Here is a 21,439-nt window from a genome sequence, read left to right as displayed (position 1 = left end):
TTAATTAAACTGGTGTATATATGCTCGGCGTGCTCTGATCTCTTTATTAGATGAAGCAGAACGAGGGCGATAGTTTTAATATAGTGTTTTTATAGATTTATAACCAACATGGGACGCAATCTGCCATATAATTCCTTTTTAAACACAGCAACTAAACAAATTTTATGTGTGATCACGTGAATTTCTACCACAATTTCATATCGCTGTATAGTTAACAATTGAAAACCACAACGAATCAAAGGAAGTAATTTGCTTATATAATAAGTAATAAGGTATCTTTGAATATGATACGAAAACCAATCTTGCTCGTAATAGGAAAGAAAGTATCCACACAATTATCCCTCGCGTAGTTGAAAATAAAATTAGTTTGTACACTATGATCAAAGGAGGGCGCACTTATGTGATTTTGAACCTTTTTCGATTATAATAAGATTCATTCCACTGTAAATTTTATTTTCATTACTGCGCATGTGTACATTTTCGGAGGGAAAGTTCGTGAACAGTTTACAAAGGTGTTGTGGGGAGCTACATGTCTTTATAATAAGGTTTATACACTATTTTTTGTTATACGTTTATTTATACATAATAAACGATCATTAAACGTAAGTTTAGTAAGGAAATTATTACTAGAAGCCTATATTTATCACTTTAAGGTAGATAGACTGTGGCAAATCTGTCGTCATGGCGACGACATAGATGCAGTTTTCAAAATGCAAATTACGCGTCGCGTCATGAGTGTTGAACAAAGATATGTTTGTGTTATTGTAGTCCCAAGGTCTTAGTTTACTTAATGTTATGGAACATTGTCGAGTGTTTACGTATAGGTAAGTACAACGAGTGATTGCTGTTCATATAATAGTGTACATATATTTTTAAAGATAGCCATGTTCAATACAATGTTTTTGTTAAGTTTTGATTTAGAGGCGTAAATAACTGCAAATGTATATCAATTTGGTACTGGTTTTTGCGTCTGACCTCTAATGGTATTATTATATTGTTCACTGTTATTCATTGGTAAATATTATATATTCTTATACAGTCTTCAAGGTGCCGATGCGTTTCTATTGGAATCGTTCGTGTAATTCAGGTTTGGTTTATTCTCATTAAAACCATACATATCAAAAATAAATTAAACATATAAAATAAAAATTATAAGCGATGCTTGGGAATTGTATCTTTATCAAATTTATTCTATTAATTAATATTTATAATTAATTAATTTATTATTATATATATTGAATATTGACTTGTAAATATGTAGTTTTTTTTAAATAAAATAGGGTGAAAACGGGCAGGAGGCTCACCTGATTACCGCCGCCCATGGACACTCTCAATGCCAGAGGGCTCGCGAGTGCGCTGCCGGCCTTTTAAGAATTTGTACGCTCTTTACTGAAGCAATATTGTTTCAAGATTAGTTTTAAAGATCTATCCCAATTTAAATAATAATAATAGTCTTTCAATTCAGATACTTATAAAAGTACCTAAATTTATTTTAGGTATCTGTGTGATCGGTGATTGTGTATGGTTTGGCTAAGTCGTCCTCAAAATCAAAATCCCGCCATTCATCTCTGCACTGTGCCACTCTCTGCCATGTACCTGATGTTTCTTTCATTCCCTATCAACCTTCTAAGTTGTCTCCCTCTTTTTCATTTGCTATACCTAGGTTAGTACGTTTTGCTCCACTTTTATGTTCCTCGTGCCATATTCCTGTTATATGTTTCCCTAAATCAGTCGCTGACATTTCGTGTTTTAAAATTTTGTTCCCCTCAGATTATCTATAGTCACAATTGACTTTTTTTTTTTTTTTTATAAAATAGGGGGCAAACGGGCAGGAGGCTCACCTGATGTTAAGTGATACCGCCGCCCATGGACACTCTCAATGCCAGAGGGCTCGCGAGTGCGTTGCCGGCCTTTTAAGAATTTGTACGCTCTTTTCTTGAAGGACCCTAAGTCGAATTGGTTCGGAAATACTTCAGTGGGCAGCTGGTTCCACATAGCGGTGGTGCGCGGCAAAAATTGCCTTGAGAAACTGACTTTGAGTAGAGTTACAGTGAATGAATGAATGAACCCAAAAATGCCGCATCCATGCCCCGGACGCGGATAATTAACACATAATTGATTCCGCTTGGCTTAGACCGGTTTATCCGGCCCTACAATAAGCCTATGATACCCGCGGCCCTTGTGTCAATTAGACCTTTTAATATAACCGCTATACCGACCTTGATCTATTGTTTTGGGTTGTTTCAAATGTTTGTTATATTTAGTAGTGACAATTTAAAGAAAATATTACTATATATCAATACATTATTAAGTTTGCCTAATAATTTTCCCTTCGTCACGGCATCACGCGTGAACGGCTAGACCGATTTCGCTAACTCATTTTTGGGTATGTTTGTTTTTGTCAAGAGAAGGTTCTTATGAAAGAAACAAATAAGAAAATAGCGCGGAAAATTAGAAAATTTAAGAATATTTTTGTTACGATATTAAATAGTTTTTTCTTCTATTAAATCAAACTTTTTTGATGTAACCTTATGGCGTTTGTAATAACATTGACATAATGCGTGCTCCAAATAACCTCAAAGAGGATGTAAGAACACTGAATATCGTTTATAACAAATGCTTCGAACGGAGTTATTATATTGATAAAATACATATAATTACAGTCGCTAATTGTTTGTGGCATTAATCTTGAAAATCCATGTTTTATGTCGCCTGTTCCCATGTCGGAATACAAACAAAGCTATTTATATAAGCGCCAGAAAAACAAACAAAGAATTTATATCATACAGCATTTTTAGTTAATTATACCAATTTCAAATCAATATTCATGGTTAAAACAGTTAAAACTAGTAGGTATATTATATTGAAGTAAGCGTTTGAATGTCATACGTTTCCTCGTTGTCCAGTGTAACTAATAATGCGTAACTTTTGGCTGATTTGATTGGCTATCTCTAACCCTTTTAAAAAGTCTTCTACTCGTCCATAAACATTTCTTAACCATATTCTATCCTACTCTAGTAGTGTACTCCTTTTGGGCAAAGGCCTTCTCTTGAACTTACCATTTGTTTGCCATATTTTGTCTTCCCACGTTCCCATATTATGGTTTAAAAAAAAAACATTTAGATTGTAATTATGACGGGGCTAATAAAGGAATTACTATAATTTCATACCACATTTATGCAGATGTTGTGAAAGTTGGCTTATTATATCTAAGAGGATTATTAATATTTAATGTTAAGTTTCTAGTGAGGAATGGAGAACTTAGTTTCTAAGCAGCTATTTTAATTACATCCTATTTTGTCTAAGGGAATCGCCTTTAGGCTTTCGAATTTTGTATTATCGTTTTTTAAGCTCTACATAGTGTTCGATGTTTATACAATGTGAGCTAAAGATTATTCACGACATTTTTATCGTGTTGAAACCGTAACCATGGCAACAGACATCTTTAGTTTATAGTAAGATCACGTGGTTATTCAAAAACTTTACCCATTTCAAACTGCTTTAGAATTGTATTGATAAGCGTCATTCAAATGGTATTGTCCTTTCCAATTTCTGTAGTAGATTTAGTTAGATCGTTTGTTTTAAATATCTCTTGTTTTTGTAAATTGGTTTCGAAAGGAAAACTGAACAAAAAGCCATAACACCTTATTCGCATTGTAAATAATGTAATTTACGTAAAGCGAACAGATGGTTCACCCCGACGAATAAATACACAATAAGCTGAATAACGGTATTTTTTTGAACAAAGCGGTTATTTTTTGAGGCACTCGTGCGTGTAGCCACTACGATGCCGGTTTCGCGCGCTTTTGTGTTACGATCCATTACAAGTGACGGCTACTGTGTGCGAATCAAGTTCCGTAAAGAACGGAGAGATGGCGTTGATCTCAGTTTCGTAATTGATTTCAAAAATAATGATCAATATCCTATAGTTATTTATATCGTATAGCTAACATAAATTATATGTTCTAGTGATAAAACCAAAGATGGAATATATATTATTTACACACCAAAGGAAAAAGTCAGTAAAAAATATTCAAATATATTTAGTTAAATACGTAGTTACGTAGTACCTAAATTGGCGGTGTTGTGTGATGTTGTAAAAGTGTTGGTATGTGTGTGAGAGTGTGTATCTATGTAGGGTGTGCTCATGCAAGTGATGCAAGCGCTATGGGTATTCTTCATACACTTTTTATCATAATTCGCGATAGCATAGACAAGTCGAGGCTTATTGGTCGTTGAATGGTTATTAAAAATATATATGTACGTCATTCATATTAATTTAATTTATTACGTGTGTAATGTGATTCTATTCTCTTGGCTATAAATTACCATTACGGACGAAGAATAATATTTATTAATTTCAAAGAACGTGTTTTTTATAGAATGTTTTTGTCCTCCAGATTGGCGCGCCCCGATGGCGGACGAATCGGAGGCAGCGCGACGTGGCCGCGGGGTTCCGCCAGCACCACCGCCCCGCGTCGTGCGCCCCGAACCGAAGCCACGTACCGCCCCACCAAGGCTAATTCGCCCTTCAGAGCACCTCGCAATGGTGGAACGGGCCATGGCCGAACGGACCATGGTAGAACGGTCTATAGCAGAAAGGTCTATGATGGAAAGACCTATCCCGGAAAGGTCCACGGTAGAACGGGGGATGGAACGGAGGCCTCCCGTTGCCCTAAACCCCTCAGTGACAGTGCTCCACGGTCCTAGGCAACCCCCGCCGCCGCCACCAGCGCCTAGGCATTACGTACCCCCGCCGAGAATGCCAGCACCCACAAATCCTGTGATGCGGTTGCCGCAACCACCGAGAAATCCTCAGGTAAGTTTTTTATAGACTTTTTGGTATATTAGAATATTTTATACAATAACTCGCCGTTAGAAATAAATTTAACACTTTTACCAATAATTACCACAGTCCCAAAACCTGTTATCAATCTGGCTAAAGACACTATAAAATATCCATAAACAAAAGAATAAGCTTAAAGTGATCTCTAACCAAATCTCCATAAGAGTCAAGACGGACATTGATGTGTCTGTGTCACTGTCTAAGTAAAATAGTGTGCACTTTTTCTTCTTGATCCTTGCTTTGCCTGGAATGAAGCCTTTGGCTTATACATCGTGTACGTCAATTTACGGAGGAGGTTTACATATTATGATTTGTACTCAAAAATACATTTTGTATGGCAATCAAGGCTTATAATAATTTACTTAAAACATTAAAATATCTTCATACTAGAGTTTATAATCAACTAGATCTAGAGCCTAGAAACGTAGTAGTATTGGAAAAAACATATTATTATTTGCGTGAAATATTATAATTAATAGATATTAATTTGATAACGTTTTGATATTTTTTTAATAATGTGTTATTTTTTCAATACAAATAATTCAATTCAAATCAATATAGTCAATTCTTATAATTGACTATATTGATTTCTATGTAAAGTTCCTTTTAATACAAATTTGCACGCCATTATATGTGACAGAATATGCGAACTTAAGATTGTACCACTATAACATTTTTGTACCATTTTCTTGCAAATTAACTATTAAAAATAGATAGACTATCTTTGCAGTACTAAGCCAATACGATAATGTTGTAATATACAGATAAAATATAATATACACAATATCGCTACTGTAAACTCACTCCACGAACATATAAAGATTTATAGTGTCGGAGATAACATTAGGCGCAACGTCTTTGTTAACGGGGATCTGTGCTACAGGCTGGTTCTGGCCCTTGGTATCGCCAACAGCCTTGGCATTCACCATCATTCATTCAACACTTGGGTTGTTCACTTACCCAGGCATTCGTTTAAATAGTAGGTATGCTAACCGTACATATATTGTACTCCATACTAATTGTCTCATATGTCACATTTCCCAATTGTATACCGTGAGTCAATCGGGGAAACATTTGCGCACAAGGCGCCATCATATATCACTGTTTCTACATGACTCAAGACTCATTCGCATCGAAAATCGTCGCATCATCGTTCTGATTAAGGTTTGGTGATTCGTGATTCTCCTCGCCGACGGCGTCAAATATTATGTTTGTCGATTTATTGATTGTATCTAAAAATTCTAAACAATTATGTAAAATCTTACCAAGATTGTTCACACTGTCATAATTTCAGATTTTATAAAGCTGTTCTACGAATAACGTAGAATAAGAATTAAGAATAGTAACACGTCCAATTGATAATTTGTATTTATTGTTTTAAATTATTTAATAATCCTTTTCCTCGTGTCTCGTGTACGAGCCAAGGCTGTACATTTTCACCCAGGCTTTCTAAGTTTTATAAGCGAGGCGATTTCCCAAATCGGAATTACGCCCCGAGAGTATGGCCAGTCTTAGGCTCTTCGACTGTTACATTGCATTCCTTCGTTACATAACAATTAACATTTAATCATTTCGATATTTTACATGAGTGGTTAATATAGAGTAAAACTAAAATCTTCTATTATTTGAAGTAGTGCCCCAGGAACCATCCAATTGAAGTTTACTAGATGAAGTTATCGCCGCTGTAACCGTGTCAGTTAGTATATTATAATTAAAGAACGTATTTATTTCCAACAATAATATTTTAGCTTACACTCGAGTACCCGTTAATCAAGTAACGTGTAAAATGTCGTTTGTTAAAAAGAAGTCGATTCTCGGCGTCACGCGGCGTTACAGTTAATTGCGGTCCACTAAGAATACTAGTATTTGTCTACTACTTTGCTGTTATACTTAAATGGAGACAAGTGTATTCGAGTCATGTACTAGAACTAAACATCGTAAGATGTACGTGACAATGCCTTTTGAAGTTCATCCCTTCGGGCCTCTTCACTGAATTATTTTAAAAACATGTCGTATACTAAATCAAATGCATCAGAATATTGCCGCCGGTGTTTTCACTGAGTAATAATAAATAACTACCAATTTTCCATTGTGCCTTACCACTACCGACTTAATTATCTTCTCTAGGGTTTATTAAACATTCGTTAATGCCTTCCACCATTTATCTGAAAAGATTTTTTTTGGTTATTTATTTCTGTCGTTTTTCTATTATTTTTTTCTAATAAAACTTTAAAGAACTCGAATAAAAACCCGATCAACAAATGCTGAAAAGAACAGGAAACGAGTTACGTAAATAATGTAATACATTCGTTTGAATGGGAAAAGGGTTTTATTTAAACCTAAATAATGTACTAGCGTAAACCATAGACTTCTTTCATTTTCTGTATTCATGTAATTTATTAAGATACTTCTTATATTACACAGACTATTACACAGACTACTGTCTGGACATTCACGTGAAAAACGATCTTGGCCATACTTATAATCCTATTAACACAAGTACTAAAGCAATGTACTTATATTGATTCATTACTTTTTATTAAAAATATAATATATTTCTCTACTAACGCCTTTATAAAATTGATGTCGGACACACAAATAACTTGTATTATCAAGATCTACTCGTCCTGACCCACATAAAGATCCCAAAAGTTCATTACCTAAGGTCGGCCCTTGGCCCAAATCAGCTGCCGGATTCCAAGACATGCGATGGAATTCTTTTGAATGCGATCCGAATTCTGAATAGAATACTTCTTTTTGTATTAGTCTTGTCTTAGTTTAAAATCGATGAAGGTCGAGAAGTTTTAAAGTTGGAATGTTTTTTGAATACATAATAAATAAATAAATCAGTGGCACTACATACATTTTAGGCCTGGGCCTCAGATTTCTGTATCTGTTTCAGCATCTTTTGTCAATCTAATAGACAATAATATAATCAGCCTCCTGTGCCTGACACATGCCGTTAACGTTTTGGGTTTAAGGCAAGCCGGTTTCCTCGCGATGTTTGCTTTCACCGTTCCAGCGACAGCGAAAATAGGAAGACAGTCTAGTCCATTGGTGCACAGCCGGGGATCGAACCTACGACCTCAGGGATGAGAATCGCACGCTGAAGCTACAAGAACAACACTGCTCTCTATACAACCATTACTCCTGTATAAAGTTTATTTTTTGTTTAACTATTATATATTTTTTCTAAAGCAAATGTTAAAGGCAATATTCATTCAACGGTTGCCTCGTGGTGAAGGGTTATGTGAGACTCGCTGCTGCGGCATACCTACTCGAACTCCACCAGCCATCGCCCGAGGCAGGACACGGTAACAGTGTAGCCTTGTACGTCTTCGCTGCACGGTGGTCTCCTACGGCAACGTGTATGGGCTGCGGGAGCGACCTCCCTGGCCCTTTCCGCCTTTTTATGGCGTTAATGTTATCGAGAGTAGCGTCCTCGTTTCCACCTCCCATGCTAGGCAATTCTTCTGAGTGTGGAGCGCGTCATCAATAACGCCAGCGTCTCAATGTTGGCAGGTTGGCTGCCGAAAATGCCGTGTCCGGACAGTATCCGTACGAGTCTGTGGTCTGAACGCGTTGATGGTGTAGAATCCGGCGTTCGCACAAAGGCAATTGTCAAGCATGACTTATCCTTACTACTCTTAATAACATGAATAATATATTTCCAATAGTAATTACATTAATGCAGCTTGTTATCAGAATATTCAATTAGAAATTGACCTACTAAAGGGCTGTCATTCAACTTGTTCCATTGTTTGATTGGGCATTTGCCATTCAGTTTTGAGCGATTGCTTTACCGCCTATTACGAAAATTACGTCTGTGTTTAGTTTAATTTTGAGATTTTCAACAAGATATTTTGAAGTCACCGTCAGTTCTTGGTTAGCTTACTTTCTGGAATTCCGAAGATTTATTTTTCTGACGTTATATGTTACACAAGGGAACAGCATTTTTGCATGAAAAATTATGACTAAACCTCTTGGTGCTGTTTTCAGATCCGAAGTCGGATTGTTTTGTTTCCGCTTTAGTTTTTTAGGTATAATTAAAACGTGTTTTTACGAAAAATCTATTTTTTATCAAGAAAAACAACTAATACTTGAAAAAAAAATCTTGTCAAAGATTTTTTTGCTAGGCTTAGTCCTTGAGGTCTGTTTCTAATTATGACTACCTTCACGTGAGTATTTCAGTGACCCTGGTAACGTTTTATATAATTATAGATTAAAATTATATAATGTTAATAAATACATTTGCATATGAAACAATTTTAATAAATACATTTGTTTGAATTGTTTAATATGCTATGAATATTTTTGGATAGTTACTATATTTCATTTCATCAATTTTTTTTTATTGTAATGTAACGAAGTGTTAATAAATATATATATTATAATAATTACACAGGAGGCAAATAAATAAAGGCAAAGCATGTAAATGGGCGGTCTAATTGCTTAAAGCAGTTTCTTCCAGACAAATCAAACTTATTTTAAAACTTTATTAGTTTTATATTTTATAAAAAAAAAACACAAATATCTACTGTTATCCTGTATTATGTGTAGGTATATCAAAGTTTAATACCGTATCACCTATATAAGGATCCTTAATGTATACAAATTGCGTGCAGTATCAGAATGGTCTTTTGTCTTGCATTTATTGCTGCGTCGGAGTGTCAGACGCCAAATGGCGCGTTAGCACGAGTCTAACGATAGTGAATGAGGATTTTATCGCCATTTAGATTGCTACTTGCCAATTATTGTCACGATACAGTACTAACAAAGGATACACCTTTTGTGTGTATATTTTTTTGAATGTTTCTAGTATAGTGTTAGCTTTTGATATTTATTTAATTAAATTCTAAACATTTTTTATTTAACATATTCTTAAAAATCTTGCTACAAGTGTGCATGTGCAATAGTTACTAATTTGACTCGTTCGGTCTTTTACGAATTGACTCGAACATCTCCCCGAAGTGGGATGGTCGAGTCGGAGTAGGAAGGTAGATAGAGGTTGTGTCACATGCGCACGGGCAATTCCTTTGTTCAAGTTTCAAGTTATACAGTTTACATAAATTCAGTGAAGTGAATTATAGTGAATCAAATCATCATTGGACTGTTTTATTTCTTACCCTAAGAACTGGAACAACTAGCCCTTACAATAGTGATGTTCCTATATGTTTCCTAATAAATAAATCTTGTAAAATATGATCTAAACTACCTGAACTAACATATGGATCTCTTGGGCGCCCACTAATGCGCAGCATACAAAGCTACAGGTGTGTCAAAGATCGATTGAACGATGTATGATAGGGAAGAAAATAATAGGTAACATAATACATCTTTAAAAATAACAACTAAGGTCGCACATGTTACAATTAAATAAATAAACTTTAGTGGAATTGGCAAGGCACATGGCAAGAGAAACAGAAAAGTAGAGCAAAAAAGTACTAAACTGATGCCTAAGGTACATCAAACTTAGATGCTGGATAGACCAAATTAAAGAAGCAGCATGTGGTACGGTGGCTGAGTGGCACAGTGTAAAGAGGAATGCCGGGATTTAGAGGAGGCCCCCAAAAAAGGACCTACAATTACCTAAAGGAAGATTGAAGTAGAAACGTCTTGAAATGTAAAAGTATCTGAGTTATTAAAATATTTTTTCCGTGAATCGAACTTAGCGCTGTTTTACGCCAGTCAACAGTAATAAATCGTGCAAAGAAATACATTTAGTATGTATCGGGTCATGTTTTATAAATAATGTGAAAGTTACAGCAATATCGTTAATGATTTTATATTAGCCAATTATCATGCACATCACATCAATAACGAAAACTTATACGCGACCGTAATTTTAAAACAATAAAACATTAATTAGTAGTAACATGTGTCGATAAGACACATGTTTATTGCTAATTTGACGATGTAATTGTTATCGCATCAAACAAAAAGATTTTATTTACAGAACTGTATAGTGATTTTCCAAGTTATATGATACAATCTCCGTATTACTTTAAAATCCAAAAACGAGGCTAGAGGCTAAGTCTGACTCTGGTGTGTCATAAATTCATTAAATTTTGACAAACGAAAGTCTTAGTTCGCGCTAAGTCTCGCACTCTCAGCTCTGCTTTAGATTCTCAAACGTATTTTAAGTTGTAAAATATTCAAGAAGGATGTGTTGCTTTTATTTATTTATTTTACGGACAGTTTTTAAAAGACAATTTATAATTTTTAAATAATATAGCCAAATCGGATTACAGCTATACGAAGAAAATTACGTTCTAACCAAAATAATTAACTTATAATTTATGGGTTGAAGTGTAGGAATGTGTAAGTGTGTGTGTGTATGAAACTTTCAGATTTCTTAGTATATTTATCTTATTTAATCAATTACCGTCTAAAATTCTTAATATTAGCGCATTTAACCAGTGCAAAAGGAAATTAAAGATACATATCAGAATGAGCCTAGTAGTATGTATATTAAGTTTCTCATGTAAATAAAATACATTTTTTGTAATGAGAACTAAAGTTCTTTAAACATTATTTCAAACAGTATTCAAGTAGGTAAGTACGATAAACCTTACGACGATGATTTTACATTTTCAAACAATTAACACACTTATTCATATTTAATTGGACGTTACTGTTACAAAGAAAAGAACAGTTAATCCCTTCAACAACTTGATAGCATTAATATGTTTATAAAAAACGAAGTATGAAGCATACACATTAAACAATCTTATTTAATATGATAAGTATTATGTTCATGCGATGGCAAATCTTTGTAACTCCATATAGGATTACAAAGTTAGGTATGCAGTTAGTGTATCTGGAAAAGTAAACCAGAATTGCAAAATATTTTAGTTGTTCTATGATTTATACGCTAAACACTACGTGTTCTACTTTTGGAGCTTTGTCTTCTAACAGTGTCTAAGAGTTTTGGGGATCGGTCAGTGGTAAAATTAAGAAAAAATAAGAAATTTGGATGAGTTATAATGGTTTGGGCAAGCCGTTTTTGACTTACTGCTAATATATGCTAAGTATGAGGAATGTTTACTTACAAATTTCAATCTATCAATAATACAATTCTGATTTGTTGTTAATTTATGATTGATCACCACAGCTAATGCATAAATCGCCTAGTTTATTCACTGGCACAGATTATTACTAACAGTAGAGGTAGTGACTTAGATTACTCGATACAGTCTATTCTAGCGTCGTAGAGGCGTCTTTAAACCGATGTAGTGTTAGACGCCTCTTTAATAGTTTAAACGACTGTATCGAGTGTCTTAGTTTTTGACTCTGTTATGTTTGTATTTGTGAATTTACTATAGAATATGTAGGTACAGTAAGCCTTACTTTTCATTATTTAATAAGGTAGTCTATAGTTTAATTTGTTGTTTGTACATTGCATTTCTCCCAAGCTCATTAACCGTTTGATAATTATGGACTTTTATTTTACATAATAGTCTCTACTGTTGATATTAATCTGTGCGTCACAAGATCAATGTTTATTGAGGGTTTATTGTATTTGAGAGAGCATTAGCCTTTTAATAGCTCATGTAAAAACAGTTACGCCTACGCAATGTTGCCTGTTATTAATGTTATTCAGTTATAATGATCTGAAACGTATTACCGTAGGTCATAAGATTACATGCGCAGGAGTGGGTGAGACATGTATTATTCCCAAATAACATAGTCTCATATAATTACATGATAATAACATTCTGGGTTCACTATTTAAAATATATAATTTTAGTAGTGATTCTTAGTTGTATATGTTATAAAAACATAATTAAACACACGTAGAAATATGTCTGCCCTATATAATCAATATATTTTTATTGCATTTATTGGAGTTCTATACAAGCAAAGACGTGGGCAACACAGTTATCTTGATAATTCATCATAACGTTTCCTCATTGTTTTGAAGTTACCAATCTAGACAATTTCCTAGTTAAATTAACTGCAAAACATCCCACGCAGTTCATTATGGTTATTCACTAAGTTTAAATATTAGGTTTCAGGTGTTTAGGAATAAATTATGGTTTTGATGATAATTAAATAATAAAAAACTTTTTGGGTAAAAAAACAATTACTTAAGCTAATTATCATGTATATTTTATTTATTTTTAGACATCGTATTATATACATATACAATCAAATTATGCCAGCGTTATTTAAGGTACACTGTTATTTTATTAACTTCTACTGACATTTTAAAATTTGTTTTTGTTTTCTAATATTTTTTTAATTTTTGATTGAATCCCATAATATTTGCCATTTACGGTTCAAAAAAGAACTTGCGCTAACTAAGTGAGTGTCGAAAGCTCAGTGTGAAAGCTTTGTAATTGAAAAATAGCTTATTACTACACCATTAAGCTATGCTGGAAGTAGAAAGTGTAATTCTCTTAGAAATTTATCGACCGCAACATTACGTCCCGTATAATATATACTATTTGGATTACTTATATAACTGTGCTCATCTGTAAGTATGACCTGTGTAAAGACCACTATTTTTAAATGTTTCCTCTAATAAGTTAATATTCTAGGAACACAGAAACGCAGAACATAATCAGAAATGGACGCAATTGATTACTAAGTTTATTATGTAATAAATTTAATAGGGACCAAACTTTTAAACTTGTTTCGATTTTTTTTTAATAATTTTAATAAGTAATTTGTAGGTTAATAACATTTTAAATATTGTTTAATTCTATAATATTTTTAATTGTAATAATACTTTATTCCTTAAATCAAGAGCCTCAGTCTCTAAATTTATTTCAAAATCTTCTTTTTGATCATTTTTCTTCTGCCTCGTAATTAGCTACTATTTATATATATATTAATTGTGAGTCAATTAACCTTTGGCAGAGCTTTTACATGTCTGTTTACACATATTATTATTTATATTTTTTCTTTCGATTTCTTTTTATTGAATTTTAGTTATACTTGCATGTTATTTTATACTTAACCCTCTGTAGGTGTTTTTTTTTATTATTATCCCATATTAGGGTTGCCTGGAAGAAATCGCTTGTTAGCGATAAGGCCGCCTGCTGCCTAATAACTTATGTAACCTACTTACTTTTTGGTTTTTGTTTGTATAATTATGTATATTATGGTAACAAAGTAAAAATAAATTAATTAATAAAAAAATATGAATAGCGATTGTATTGATGTTTGATATATTAAAATCTATCTATAATTACGTATAACTACGTTACATTCATTCATACATCGACTTTTATTTTGAGGGTCGGGAGTTTGCTTCTAACGTTTTCGTATAGAGCCTCCACAATCGAGTATGGAAGTAATATAATGATTCGAGTTGGTAGTTTTAGGTCTCAAGATCGCCGTCGACTGTTGTTGCTGAAATCTAGCAAGGCGTCTTCTATCGGTCTGGAAGCATTTTCGCATATATATTTCAGAAATCTCCCTTTGCGGCTATGTATAAAACATACATGACATTGGTACAGAGATTGATTCCAGCAACAATTATTTCGTGTTAGTTTCGAAGCTGCTTACCTAAATGTTTTAAAGATGAATGAAACAGACACGAAAACGTGTCATCAGCATTTCTTATTAGGAAACTTAATTTCGAACAAAAAATATTTTAGTTTTTGGATCTGCATCTTTAACTCACAATAGTGATTTATATCCCGTCAATGTGTGTGACTTCAAGGTTTCAATTAAAGCTTATAGAAAATACCAAAAACGTTGCCGTCACTTTTGGAAGTTATAGAATACTGGTTCAAAGTTTTTAAGTGCTGTAAGTAAATACGCTTAGAAATTTAAGATCTTTGAGGGGTAAACTCAATGAGGTCTGAGAGTCAAGGGTAATGTATCAATTTACAAGGACTCCAACAATACAGCTTTGTTTGAATTTAGATTTATTTAGTAACAGCTTTACGAAAGTGTCATTACTTTCGCCACTTACCCAATCAAATTTAGATTTCATACTAGTTAATTTTGAAAAAGGAACGCCTTGCGTTTAAGGCTCAATCCCAGCACGCATTGCTGTGTCAGTGTCACGGGGTGGACTGCGGAACGAAATGGAGAGCTGGAGCGCTGAGGCGCGCCGTCCCGTAATAACAATTAGTAATGTAAACAATGTGTAGTAATGTAATTTTATCGTTTTTTGTCTGTAATGGATCACTTGGCTTGCGATAAAATATATCGTGTAAATTTCTAAATCATGTTCAATATACATTTTCGTCATAAAATTAATTCAAAGTGTCAAAACTTGGGTATGTTTGGATTTCTTTTCTATCAAGCGGAGTTATTTAAATCGTGTATCGATCTTTCAAAATGGATACATAAACTACTCAACTCCACGATATATATTTTCCATTCGCCTTACTTCAAGAAACGATGACAAAAAATGGAAAGAAACAATGTACTTTTTTGGAGTTGTGCGATCGTAAGCAGTGTTTAACAACAGTTACAAACAGTAACCTGGCTTATGAACTGTTGGATTTTTTATAACACAGGGAGCAAACAGGCTCACCTGATGTTGAGAGATAAACTGCCCATAGACACTCAATAATGTAAACTTTGTAAATGAAAAGTGTTAAGCGTTTGGCTTAAATAATGATTAAATCGAACATTAATTATTTTTGACAAACTCTTTAGATTAAAATCAACCACGTGAGCTACGTGCCCTTAATAACCTGATTGACAGGAGACAGTGCACTGTTTCCATTGTCATGCGAGAAACGTTTATCTGAACATGGTTTTATGTTAATTGCCCTATTGTTCGAGATATCAAAAGCTAAGGATATGTCCAGCGATTTAATATATGTGTAATTGGTGAGTTTCGAGTCATTACGAATAATAATATACAGTCATTTATTACGTGTAATAGTCGTGAGATCAAGGATCACATATTTTACCGATGTACTATATAGGTGTATACTATATATTTTATGTAAATTATGTAAGATTAGCGTTGGTCTAAAATCTTTTTAAATAAAAAAATACCACAGAATATGTGTTAAGCACAAAACTCGAAGACGGCTGAACCAAAGTCTGAGTTTCATCATCGGACGTCGGGGCAGAATACAAAATTCCACCTGTATCACCTCGACGTCCATTCCGTGACTGAGCGTTTTTCAAGGCAATTTTTGCCACGCACCACCACTAAGTGGAACCAACTGCCCACTGAAGTATTTCCGAACCAATTCGACTTAGGGTCCTTCAAGAAATGAGCGTGCCAATTCTTAAAAGGCCGGCAACGCACTCGCGAGTCCTCTGGCATTAAAAGTGACAATAGGCGGCGGTATCACTTAACATCAGGTGAGCCTCCTGCCCGTTTGCTCCCTGTTTTATAAAAAAAGAATAATGTTTTTATAAAGAGCAAAATTGGAAAAAAGAGGAGCAAACTCTTTCTATGGGGGTAGCAGCAAAATGCTCCATATGTTAGTATGTAGCTAAGGTAGGATATTTCTGTATGCAGCATGTTCTGAAACTAACATCCTTAAGTAATATATATATTTACGAAATAGTTATGTCTACCTGTGCGAAACCGGAGCAGTCCGTTTGTACACAATATAGTAACCAATACAGCCATTCATATTCTTGTCGACAGATCTTCGTAACAACTTAAATCAATCCTCAAGTTACAGTTAAGCTTCGTTTATGGCGAGGCTTAAATGCCAACAATAATTGTCACGTTTCGGTGAAATCGTAGGTCGTGTGAAATTCGTGTTTCTCCTTTAGTTTTGTATCCTTTTAATCTGTTGGGCGGCTTGTAATTGAGTTGTCTCATTGTTAATAATGTGTGGGTCTTGTTTGATGGTTTTCGCCTTTGCTGTAGTATTGTATTTGAAAATGATCACGTGCAAATCCTTTTTCATTGTTTTCATAACATAAAAAAATCTACGGAGCATCTATAAAAGCCAGATGCCGCAGCATATGGACCACCGTTGCCGGCCTTTAAGAGTGTTGTTAACCACTTTCGCCAGTTCGCAAGAAATGGCTAGAGAAGTGGACTGTAAAGACTTTCAGCCATCGAGGTGGGGCGAATGAAACCTGGATATTTTTTTATACTTTTTAGTATGTTACATAAAATTATAGGTGTCTAGTATCGATAATTGCTGATAATCAATGAATTGCTCTTTATAGTGAAACAGACGCAGAAGTGTGTCTGCCCCAGGCTCTATTGTGTTGGGGGTAAAAAATCCTACTAACTACTAAGGAGATGACATGGTATTGAGTGAGGGTTACAGTAGCAACTACCCTCGTGAACTTTTGCCAGAATGCTAAAACGACCCCAAGTTTTTCCATATGTGACAGTGAGTTAAAGGGGTTTACTAGGCTGCTTTAAGCGAGACCGACACGGAATTACTTTACCATCGGTAGAAAAAAAAATACTTTTGGTACCTCCTCCACCAACTCTTTACCACCTCTGCTCTCATATATATAGCGACAGGGTAACGTTACGCAAACATCAAGGTCATTTTATAATATATATTTGGACGTGTCGTCTTAAACAAGGTGCACGCGATTTTATAATGAATTCGTTCCGTATGGGATGATTATGCAAATATCGGCTCTAGGCACTCGTGTTCACGACATACAGCCATATAAAGACACAATTGAGTAGGTCATATGAGTCTCATATATTATAGACGTGTTTGCATATGTTAACGTGCGACTGATTGCTTGTTTTATGAATCGTTGTAGTAATTGTTTTAAAATACTGTGTGGATTGAATTTTAATTTAGAATTTTTTATTCAGCTTTTCATTATAATATTAGGTTTTTCTACTGTAGGCGTCAAAAGTAGATACAAAGCTCTTTGACAAGATTTTAACGGCATACCGTCGCGTGCCCGTAATCACTAAATAAATTCAATGACTCGTGGGATTATATCAGACAGCCAACGCACTTGCGAACCTTCTAGCAACGCGAGTGTTCATGGGCGGTATCACTTAACATCAGGTGAGCCTCCTGACCTTTTGCCTCCTACTACATAAAAAAATATTGTTTATGTTTTATTTATCCACGCCAATTTTGGTTGGTATTTTAAATCTTAGTTCTAAATTATAATACATTTACACATTCTCCTGGAACGTTGTATTTATGCAAACGAAAGAAATACGCATATAGAAATATATACCTACACTTTAGTGCTATATGAATGTTTTGAGCTGATCACGGGGAAAGCAAAACACTTTCAAACTTCTTGATGGGGTCAAAAGGTAGCTGAATGATGGCTATCACTCGAGGTTAACTGCGATTTTGAACTTAAAAAATTGTGTTCCGAATTTAGTGACCGCATTCTCCATCTAGGAATTTTATCTAGACGTGCTATCTATCGTACTCCAGAATGCATATTTGTTATGTATATAGCAAAAAAACATTTTCCGAGTTAATTTTTTTAAGATATAATGCAATATATGGAGAAAAAACGACGTTTGTCCGGTCCTGGTATCATAAACAAAAACTATTAAAACTTTCGTTTCTTTTCATCCCGCCGATAACGCTATGTTCAGAAAAAGACGAAAATGTAGGTAGGTACTTAAAAAGTGATTAGATCGATTTAGCTTCAATAATAAGGGGGATTTCATCGGCAGGAGGCTCTGATGTTAAGTTATACCACCGCCAATTCACTCTTTCACTATCAGAGAGCTCGCGAATGCGTAACTGGCTTATTAAAAATTAGTACGCTCTTTTCTTGAAGGCAGGGTCCTTCAAGTCAATTAGTTCGGAAATACTTTAGCGGGCTGCTGGTTCCACACGGTGGTGGTGCGGGGACGAAACTGGCTTTAAAAAACGCTCAGTTGTGGAAAAGTTACGTCTAGATTATTGAATAAGTTCGTTTACTATACTGGCCTCGCAACTATGGAATTACTATCTCATTATTAATAACAACACATAAAAAATGTATTATTATTAAAATTTTCCATTATATATGTGAAACGTGAAAGCTAATTGAAAAGTTCGAATTAGAAATTTACATAGAAACGTGTGAAAATTCATTACTGAATAAATCATCTGTGATTTCATTTATCATGAGTGAAACCTTGGCATTGGAATCTAGGTAGGAACTTTAATAGCCCATGTACGCCGTGGCTTAGAGTTTAACTTATGGCGTAAAGTAATTTCGGTCCTATTTTTATTACCGAATGCATGAATCAGAAATCCCTATTGTAGTCAGCCCCGGTAGAATGCGAAATCTACTAAGTCTTTGATGTCAAATTCAAAGTCAAAATAACTTATAAAAGTAAGAAGAAGAAGAAGAAAGAACTTCTCCATAGTATTTTCTGTGGAGGATTTTCTACAAAATATATCCGAGAAGGATTTTCCTCCTCATAGAAATTTATAAAACCTTGCTTAGTAATTAAATCCTTATGATTAAATGCGTCATTAAACGGTAGTTAATTTTAATTATAGAACAGGAATTAAACTTTCAGGAGGCCTATCTAATGTTAAGTGATATTGTGAATCACAGTACAGCCTGGCTTGCAGTTTTGTTTCACATATGAAATTCATAATAATATTATTATTACAATCAGAAATGCGAACTTCACCCAATCTTATTTACCATTAATCATAGCACATAACGAGTAACAGTAAACGCCTCTATAATTTACATAATCGGCTGACTGATTGATCGCAAAATTGATTTTTTACCATAATGATCGACAGGTATCCTTATTAATTAGTGGTTGAGAAAAGTCACGGCCATAGAGTAAAGTGGAAATATCAATGGAATTACAATTGTATTTTTGGCGCTTTTTGAAGTGAAACTTAAGGCGCATGAGGGTAAAATATTTAAGCATGAAACGTCACGAAGATGTGCAGCGCTTTTGTCAAAGAAAAGGGTAAGCGATTGCGACCGATTGAGAAAGAGTGAGAAAGGGAGATCGAGAAAAATTCACGCTATTGCTTGATGTATTCGTTTAGTAGTTACATACTAGAACTTTAGATGTCAACTCTGTCGCATACGTTATGCAGTAAACGAAGATTTTTTATTTATTTATATTATCATTAGCACGTAAACAGTGTGAATTTAGACATACAAATATATGGAGTGACCATATACTGGTAAATAGTCTAGTATCTATTGGGGCTTTTATCTTAGTAATAATTAATTTACAAAGAAGTTTCACTTCTGACATGTGTACTCTGTACGCACGCACTTTTTTTATTGTTTTATTTATCTGAGTGTTATGGCAACGGATTACGACGTTTTTTTTTATAAATATTTATTTTGTATACGTCTCTGCACCGATCAGATTGTTAGTAAAGCACGCCAGTCGATTATCAAAATCTGTCAAACTGATTGATTTATGTATTAAGGCTTTACTCGTTTTATATATTAGCATTACGATTCTATATGCTTCTATTATATGTAAAAAATTATAAATCAATGGCTCTACAACGTTTTTTAAGTCTTGGACTCCGATTTCTGTATCTGTTTCATGATCATTTGTTAAACTAATAGGCAAGTAGATGATCAGCCTTCTGTGCCTGACGCACGCCGTCGACTTTGTGGGTATAAGGGAAGACGGTTTCCTCACGATGTTTTCCTTCACCGTTCGAGTTAATGTTAAATGCGCACATTCAAAGAAAATCTATTAGTGTACACTCGGCTAACAATGCTCTATATATATATTTTATAATATCTTTTTTCCGTAACTATATATTTAACAATTCCGTGTTATATGCTTTCTTTTAACTTTTAAAGCTATTTTAAAATCATATATATTAATAGGTTAAATTCTACTTGTTATGTACAACAGCAATTTATTTTATTCTACGATTGCGTGTTAAAAATACTTATTTATCTGCATCTAACAAGCTGCACATATATCATTGCAATGCGCAGCGCTTAGTTATGTCAAACGATTTACGATTAGCCGATCATTTTGTCATGTAGGCGTTGCGAACATGATCGCGAATTTTTTGTCAACATATGTTTACTTATATTAAAACCTTAAAGTCTCGATCGTATTGCATGACGCTATTTCATAGTTATTTTATAGAATCATCAACTGTATCCTCTATCTTATCTTCCACGAATTTTACTTTTATCAATTTACTTACTTTTTCTATAAGACTATATTCAATGGAATGCTGTACCACCTGGTGTCATAGGCGGCAAAACTGTTCTTACATGAAGTTGCTGAACTATCAGTTCGCATAGATTCTGTAGGCACATTCTGTGTTCGAGGTGTCTCGAGGTGTCAACTGGGGAAATTAAGTTTTTGTCCGATCCACGTTTGTTGGCTCGTAGTTAACTAGTTCGTAACTGGATGCCACATACGCCGGACAGTCCATCAGCATATGCAGCGATGTTTGTTCAGTCTTATCACAGTTTTTTTCTCTGGCCTGAACTTTAAATCTGTGTAGGTGACCTATCACACGGCACGGCCGTGATCTGTCATCATTTTGACCATTCGTGATGTAGGCCTTCTATTTTAATTATTTTATATGCTGTTCCAATTCACCTTGCAGGCAAACTAGTCAAAAGATTGAAATTGTATAAATTTGACAGCTATGTCATAGGTATTATAAATTCTTGTAATGTAAAAAAATATATATATATATGTATTCATATAACAATATGGAACTTCTAATCTTCGCTTGCCAACAT

General features: G+C 34.3%; 1 protein-coding gene across 10 annotated transcripts in view; it reads left to right on the top strand.

Moving 5' to 3' along the window:
* Window positions 1-21,439, top strand: part of LOC123707975 (rho GTPase-activating protein 21) — a 311,024-nt gene that overhangs the window by 67,895 nt on the left and 221,690 nt on the right. For all 10 annotated transcript variants that reach the window (XM_045658357.1, XM_045658350.1, XM_045658353.1 and 7 more), the window contains one exon: window positions 4,401-4,819. In XM_045658357.1, the coding sequence (XP_045514313.1) occupies window positions 4,415-4,819 (405 nt within the window). In that variant the 5' untranslated portion in view covers window positions 4,401-4,414. The remainder of the gene's footprint in view (window positions 1-4,400; window positions 4,820-21,439) is intronic.

This window comes from Pieris brassicae, chromosome 4, assembly GCF_905147105.1.
Source record: "Pieris brassicae chromosome 4, ilPieBrab1.1, whole genome shotgun sequence".
NCBI lineage: Eukaryota > Metazoa > Arthropoda > Insecta > Lepidoptera > Pieridae > Pieris > Pieris brassicae.
Note: the sequence above shows the minus strand (reverse complement) of the source record. Positions and strands in the feature narration are given on the sequence as shown.